General features: G+C 36.9%; 2 protein-coding genes across 2 annotated transcripts in view; both read right to left on the bottom strand.

Annotated features, from left to right (window-relative positions):
- The window catches only part of cd74b (CD74 molecule, major histocompatibility complex, class II invariant chain b), a 4,853-nt gene extending 2,450 nt beyond the window's left edge, over positions 1–2,403 (bottom strand). Inside the window, exons 1-5 of the mRNA XM_056446022.1 lie at positions 2,242–2,403; positions 1,416–1,576; positions 914–993; positions 296–323; positions 1–196 (exon numbers count right to left, since the gene is read on the bottom strand). The exon at positions 1–196 is cut by the window's left edge and continues 17 nt beyond it. Of these exons, the coding sequence (XP_056301997.1) occupies positions 1–196; positions 296–323; positions 914–993; positions 1,416–1,576; positions 2,242–2,312 (536 nt within the window). The 5' untranslated portion in view covers positions 2,313–2,403. The remainder of the gene's footprint in view (positions 197–295; positions 324–913; positions 994–1,415; positions 1,577–2,241) is intronic.
- A 1,051-nt stretch (positions 2,404–3,454) lies between these two features.
- rps14 (ribosomal protein S14) lies at positions 3,455–7,593 on the bottom strand. Its single transcript, XM_056446020.1, has 5 exons — positions 7,503–7,593; positions 6,207–6,357; positions 3,900–4,061; positions 3,653–3,729; positions 3,455–3,560 (listed from the first exon to the last, which is right to left on the bottom strand). The coding sequence occupies exons 2-5, from the start codon at positions 6,353–6,355 to the stop codon at positions 3,493–3,495; spliced, it is 456 nt and encodes a 151-aa protein (XP_056301995.1). The 5' UTR covers positions 6,356–6,357; positions 7,503–7,593; the 3' UTR covers positions 3,455–3,492.
- Between the last annotated feature and the right edge of the window lie 560 nt (positions 7,594–8,153).

Raw genomic sequence — 8,153 nt, 5'->3', positions numbered from 1 at the left:
CACTGAGCGGGGCCATCCTGCAGAGTGTCAGGAATCTGAACGCCGTTCTTGTCCACACACCAGCAGAAGTTAGTCTGTTCCCAGCACTGCTGCGACAGGTAATCTCCATTCTCATCACACCTGGGCTTGAAGGATGGCAGGAGACTCTTGACCTCTCCAGCAGCCTCTTTCTGGCACTGGGTTAGAACTTTAGGCTCTGGGGGACAGAAATGAACAGATAAAACAGGTATGTGTGAGGAAAAAATATATAAAATTTTGAAGAACCAAATTTGATGATTTGACTGAATCTTGATACCTGGTTTGGGAGTTGAGGGAGGAGAATCCTGAAATACAGAGCACATGGGCATACGTCAGTACTGTAGAACATGGGATTTATGTGCTGACTATTTTTTATTTGGACATCCTGTCATTATTTACTCACTTTTAACTTGTTTTAAACCTGTTTGAGTTTCTTCTGTTGAACACGATATATTGAAGACTGTTAAAATCTATTATTTTTTCTATCATGAATGTCAATGGCCGTTGGTTTCCAACATATTTTATGTTTGGTGTTCAACAGGAAAAAAAGAAACTCAATGGTTTCGAACAGAGGTATCCAAACTCAGTCCTGGAGGGCCGGTGTCCTGCAGACTTTAGCTCCAACGCATCTGCAAGGATGTTTCTAGAAAGCCTAGTAAGACCTTGATTAGCAAGCCCAGGTGTGCCTGATTGGGGTTGGAACTACACTCTGCAGGTCAACAGCCCTCCAGGACTGAGTTTGGATACCTCAGGTTTAGAACAACTGCAGGGAGCTCAAATGGTACATTTTCATTCTTTAGTTTAATCTTGATATGAAATACTAACTCAATCCTGACACCATGTGTCCACCGAGCAGTATTACACCACTTTCAAGACCAGAGGAAATGAGCTTTACCTTGTTCTCTTTGGTGTCATCCTCATACTTCAGAGCAAGAGAGGTCATGGGGAGATGCATCTTCAGCGGGGCTTGCATGGCTGCACAAAACAGTTATAAAGTCACTATTATTACGCTTTCTCTTGAGAATGTGTTTAGTAAGATATTAAAGGGATAGTTCATCCAAAACTATACATATTTGTTTAGCCTACATATCTTTTATTCATTATCAAGTGTTTCCAAACCTTGATCAGTTTCTTTTGTTCTGTTGAGCACATAAGAAGATTTACGCATATTTTGAAACCAGCAGCCATTGACACCAATATAGTCAGAAAGAAATGGCTAAAGGTTTCCATCATTCTTCAAAATATCTTCTTTTGTGTTCAACAGAAGAACGAAACTTGAACAAGGATGAGAATGTTTAATGAACTGTCCCTTTAAGGGTGATTTTTAAAGAGATTATTATATAAGCAAAGCTTAAAAATGAGACTGAAATGGACAGTAAGCGCTGTGGTTTTCTGACCAGATTTACGGCTGATCTCGTGCAGGCGGTCTCCTCGTCTCTCCAGGGTGTTGAGCTGCTCTTTATGACTGTAGGCCATGTAGGCGGTGAAGGCCTGACCTGCGATCAGTATTCCAGCCAGCAGAGTCACTCCTGCCACTTTCAGAGCCTGATTCTTATTTCTGTTTGAAAACAGAGATCAGTTTATTCATGAGTGAAAGTTTATTCATCCTATAAAAAACTGCTGTGTCCGAAAGTGAATAAAAAATGACCATGTTATTATTTTGATGCATAAAATTATATATTATTAATTTAAAAATAACCAAAAAATCTTTTCTTTTTCACAAATACATTTTTGAAAATAAACATTAACATTTAAAAGAATTTCTGACACTCCAAATTGTTTAAACATGCGTTTCTTCGACACCATGTGTAATTTTAAACAATGGCTATTTTAGGTCTCCGTCCACAACCTATTTTAATGTTAAAAGTTTATTTTCTGGACTCTGAAACATTTAAAAATGTATTTTGTTATAGGAAGTTTGATATTAAATATATTTTAGACATAATAAATGTTTATTATTGAGCGGTAACAAAATTAAAGGTAAAACTGTTTTTTTTTTACCGTAGGGGATTGTAAACTGAAGGCAGTACGCAGCACTTTTTACCATCTTTTACCATTTATTTTACAACTTTGACAAACATTTTATACTAAATAACTTTACTGCTTGTGAAGACATTGAAATCAATTTAAAATGATTTTTACACACAACATATCATTTTATTTAATTTATAAACGGTGAAAATTATTATTTACATGATCATATATAAAAGAACTTTCCCTCACCTTGGCTGAGGTCCCATGTTGACTGAAGATTGGTCACTCATAAGTGGCGTCTCGTTTCCCTCGCTAGACATTTTTGATCAGAAATTAGACAAAACTTCTCCAAATGTTGATAAGGGATTTTCCTAAGCTTGCTGTGATGTGAAAATTTGAGAAATGAGAGTCCAGTGAGGAGACTCGGATGAAAGCTCGACTGTAGCGGTTATTTGATTGGATAAGGCGGGCTGCGTCATCAGTTGTCAGACAACAGTAGAGTTGAAAGCGCTCGTTCACATCTTTCGCCTATTGATAAACGCATTCCGAGAGAACATTACAAAGCGCTTTCTTTAACTTTAAGCTTAAATCATTTTCAAGTTTGAGAAAGTTTTTCAACACAAACATTGACATTTGTCGGTGTTTATTAAAGTGATAAAGACAGCGACTCACTGTTACGATGAAAGATGCTGTTTAAGGCCACAATCACCACTGAATTTTAAACATTTTGTTAGTGGTTTTGAGAATAAAAATGCAAAGCTTCCTAAGGGTTTTTCGACAACTGAGAAGCTGCCTTTTAACTTGCAGCAAGAAAGACTGTAAACTCTCCTATTGTTTGTAACGGAGGCCTATTTTGTGGTGCTTTCACTTTCAGTTCTTTTCTACAAAGCAAATTATGCTCAATCCAAAATACAACTTTGACTGAAATATGAAATAAACCACTAAAGAAACAGCACGATCAAATATGTGGGTCAGTTTTTTACTTCAAGATTTGCGTAATAAGTGATGCTACTTTTTACAGCAGTAAACAAATGGTCAGAATGAAGGGATGTGTTGTGTAAACTCCCCCTAAAGAAAAGATGGCAATATTAAACATCGTTTTATGCAGTTTTCATGGTAAACTTGAGTCTGATATTCTGCCTCCATGTAGTATCTATACAATGTTGTTAATTGTATGCATTTAATTTGCTCAATTACAAGAACAAAAAAGCATTGTTTAAACACCAGCGTTTGTGAAGGTCAAAACACTTTTTACAATGAGGAAATGAATAATTCAGGCTTGATCCGAATGAGGATGTTTTCTTGGTATTCCCCTAGCGTCCATTTGGTTTCAGAAGGCACCAGAACATTAAAATTAAACCGGTTAGACATGATCAATCAGCTTGCAGGAAACTGAACCACCCTAAACCAAAGCCTTCACCAGTGCACATCACATGATCTTAAAAGATGACAGGAGACTAAATATTATTTGACACTTTATTCTGAAAAATATCCAATAGATTACAGACGACGTCCACGACGACCTCCCTTTCTGCGGGTGCTGTCTGATGGAATGGGGGTGACGTCCTCTGCAAACAATAAACAAAGTCATTAGTCAATGAAACTTAAAAAGTGAACAGAGCCCAGGCTTCACTAGATGACAGTGCTAGACTGAACATACCTATACGGCCGATCTTCATGCCAGAACGAGCCAGAGCCCTGAGGGCAGACTGTGCCCCTGGTCCAGGAGTCTTAGTTCTAAATGTGAGGGGAAAAAAAACAGGTAAAGCTCATGCATAATCCCTATTAAATGTGAGCATTTTGTTTCAAAATAACTCCAGAAAAATTGTGGAAATAAAATAATCCACAGGGTCTTAAATCCCTTGTCAGCATCCCGTACATGATGTTTTTGATTGCGGGCCTCTCACCTGTTTCCGCCAGTGGCCCTCAGCTTGATGTGCAGAGCAGTGATGCCCAGCTCTTTGCACTTCTGAGCCACATCCTGAGCCGCCAACATAGCAGCATAAGGAGAAGACTCGTCTCTGTCGGCCTTCACCTTCATCCCACCAGTCACACGGCAGATCGTTTCTCTGAAGATCCAAACAAAAGAAAACACTTTAGAAGACGAAGAGCACCAGAAAAGAATGTTCACCCGAAAAGAAAAAGGTCAACACTGCTCCAAATCTTTGACTCAAAGTTTAGTTGCAACCCTGCTTCAGCACCTAGCTGTAGGTTTCAAACAAGCCTGAAGAACTCAATTAGTCTGATCAGGTGTTTTATAATGGTGAAAGCTAAACTGTGCTATATAAGTGATGTTTAGGTATTCATAATTATGCAAACATAAAAACAAAAACCTTAATAAAACATTGCAATGCAATTTTTTCCAGCTCAAAAGGTTTAAGCCTCTTATGTAACAAACTAATGTTGCTCATAATTTATACTTTTGCCTTTTTCCAGATTGACTCTTTTGAACAGTACTGAGCCTGGTTTCTCTCAAGGTTTTTTTCCTTCACTTTTTGCTAATTAGTGAAGTTTTTTTTCCCTCTCCGCTGGCTTGCATGGTTCGGGATCTGTAGAGCTGCGCATCGTTGGATTTGCTCTTCATTGTCATTGGACTCTCAGTAGTGATTATTAAACCACCTTGAACTGAGCTCAACTGAACTGAACTTAAACACTGAAAACTGAACTACACTGTTCCAATTTACTATGATCTTCTATGTGAAGCTGCTTTGACACAATCTACATTGTAAAAGCGCTATACAAATAAAGGTGAATTGAAAATGACAAAAAAAAGCCAATGGTGAGTGTTAAACAACAGTCCACATGATGGCGCACCTGATGAACTGCTCATTAAAAAAAAAAAACAATTATGAAGTAAAATAGATTTCTAAGCTTAGGGGCTCTTTCAAATACTTTAATAAAATATTTTCAGTATAAAACCGCAAGTAGTGATACGTTAAGTTTAGCACCCCATTTTACAACATTTGGATAAAAGCGTCTGCTAAATGACTAAATGTAAATGTAAACAACATGATTACAGATGCTGCAAAAATGTGACAAGTGCAGCAGTCAAACATTTCCATTATAAAAACTTACTGCCTGTGCATGTTGTCTAATAATTTCATAAAGGCTAAACAGGGTATTTAAGACACTGTTGCACAATATTTGCCTTACTTTACAAAAACTTTCCACAATATTTAAAGAGTGCAATTGAAACAAGCCTTTCATTATCCAGATTTTAACTAAAAAAATATATGCATGTTTTAATAACGCTTCAATATGTAAAAGTTTGTTTTGATTATTAGCAACACTTTATAAGATTGTGGTCCCCATTTAAAGAAAATTTTGTACCATCATAAAATATAGTTGCTTCAAATCCAAGTATATTTTATTGTAACTTAACTAGTAGCTGATTTGTTTGGTCACTGGATTAAAATGCTACAAAACACACTAATAAAAAGATTTAAAAATCAAACAAACCTAAAAGTACTACACACAGTGTCCTAAACTCCACATGCTGCAATAGATGATCAGTTGTTAAAACTATTTTCTCCCAACTATCCTTGACAGCGATCCACAAAAAAGTATATTTTTGAAACGGTTTCTATTCAGCGACACCACAGCTGAACAACAGCATAAACTATTATGAAAATGACAACCTCAGGGGCTGATTATGTGCTTAATTTAGTGTTAAATGATTTAACTAAAGTGTGAATACCTGATATTTATTGCTATGCTGAAAACAGATTAGAAAAAAAAAAACTATCTGCAAAATGCAAACCAACAGTCACTCACTCAGCACATGCTTTCAATAATGTTAAAGAGGTTTAACATGTATTAATTAGATTATAAACTACAATGTTATCATTTGGTTGGGAGTACAGTGCATTATTCTGTGCCTCTGAACGGCACTGGTTTTTAAACTGTTGTGTTGCGTCTGGTCCAGACAGACATTTGTGTTAGGAACTACTCTGAAAAGCCAAAGCATGTGTATACATGCATGTAATCTGTCCAACTTACTCTTTATTCAAAATACTCTAAAAATCACTTACAGCTTTGGAATAACAGAACGGTGATGCAATACTCTTTTAGTTGAATCAGTTCAAACATTTAAAGTAACAAAACCCATTCTGAAGATAGAGAAGCGATCGTAAAAAATCAAAAACCTGTCACGCTATCCTGTGAGATATGCATGTGCGCACAAAGATACTGTTGCAGGTTTTCAGGATACTTACTTGCCGGACAGATCAGTGACGTGCACAAAGGTGTCGTTGAAGGATGCGAAGATGTGACAAACTCCAAACACATTCTCCCCCTCAGCAACCTGAGGTCCTAGACTGATGACCTGCTCTTCCTTCTTTTCCTTACCCTTGCGAGGAGCCATTGCTGAAAACAAACACACATTCAACAGTCAGAAAAATTCACAAGGAATACATCCAGAGTCCTGCTACAATTAAACACGAGATCTGTTTTTGTCAAAAGTAGCGATATGCGATGACAAAAATCTCATCTCATGATAGAAGCTATCTCATATCCTGATATATACATTACGATACAGTACTACTTCTGTATATTCCACCAATTTAGTTTACATTCATTGACAAAAATACTTTATTTTGCATTTTAACATATACTCAATTTGTGAGCACATTTCTTAATTAAAACTTCAGGGCAAATGTTTCCTTAAGAATGTAGAGCTATAAATGTTAATAAAATATAAAACACTCCAAAAACTTATTACAGAGCGTACATAAATTACTGCTAACTTAGGTGAAATGCTAAATAAAAACTGTACTTTTAAGATTGCACACTTGCACAATTTCCTCACGATGCTGTTATTCGTGTTTCTTTCTGCATCCCTGTAATGCCGTGTAACTTTTTTTTTCTCGAATCAATTATGATAAAGTATTAAACTACCATTAGCAACATTTACGACAGCATTAAATAAACGATTGAGCATAATATGAAAGACTTTATCTTGTCCATTCGTTACATATCGTCATATTGCACAGCCCAAGCCAAAGACTTAGGAAAACATGATCTCCTGATGTACAAAAATAAGTAGCATTTATTCTTAGCCGGAGACTCTCGTTTTCAACCTAAGCGCAGCTATTACGATGAAAGACTGAGCAACAAACCCCTAACGTTAAAGACGCAGCGGTGGTCTAGCAAACATACCTCCAGACGCTAAATCAGCTTTGTCAGTCAGCACGAGTTCACTATTAAAAAACTTCACAAGTTTAAATTCAGAAACTTAGCTACTGTGAACGCATTAAACTGTCCCCCGTCTCGGCGAACACCTCGAGCTCCAGCGGCTCATGAGGAGTTCCAGGCGGATCAACATGGAGCCAGACCCCGCTTCACAGAGATCCTCAATCCGGCTCAAATACTGCGCTTTTCCACAGTTTGTGAGAACAATATCGCGTTGTGTCTGTGAGTGAGGTGTTACTGGACATCAGGAAAACTCCATTTTAAGTGTTTTTATTTTAACAAATGTAGGATTTGACAGGATTGAGTTTGTCTTCTCTTACCTATGTGTGTCTCTAATCGAGGCCGAAACAGGAAAGGAAAGAAAAATCGCTACCGGGTTGAAAGTTCAACATCTGCAAGCGGAAGTAATAATATGGGTATAAAAAATAAAAGTCCAGTTCGCTGTTAATATTACAATGTTGTTTTTTTTTTAAATCTTTCTTCTTCTTTTAGCGTGCTCTGTTTAATGCACTGGTTTATTCAAAACAAATCTCGTTCTCAATTAAAAATACTAGTAGTACTAACTAAACCCGTTCATAGTCGTAAAAATACTATAGTAATTCAGAGTAAATACTATTGTTTTGAACCATGCTATAATAAATATACTGTATACTATAGTATTTACAACTGTTTGATAATAAATGCTAGAGCATGCTGTAGTATAATTTAGCTATAGTGAACGGATAAACGGTACTGCAGTATACTTTAGTTTTTTTACTAACTTAGTCAAAACAGGTTTGGTGGTTTTAGCTGGTTGACCAGCCTGCTTTTAGGGGGGTTTTGGCCATTCTAGGCTGGTCTTAGCTGGTCAGACTGAAAAATGAGCAGCTAAAACCAGCTTGACTAGCCTGGTTTAAGCTGGGCATAGCAACTAAAACCACCAAACCAGCCTAGGCTGGTTTAAGCTGTTTTTTTTTTCAACAGGGTTAATT

This window comes from Danio aesculapii, chromosome 21, assembly GCF_903798145.1.
Source record: "Danio aesculapii chromosome 21, fDanAes4.1, whole genome shotgun sequence".
NCBI classification, from domain to species: domain Eukaryota; kingdom Metazoa; phylum Chordata; class Actinopteri; order Cypriniformes; family Danionidae; genus Danio; species Danio aesculapii.
The sequence above is the reverse complement of the archived record's forward strand: the minus strand, read 5'-3'. Positions and strand labels throughout refer to the sequence as shown.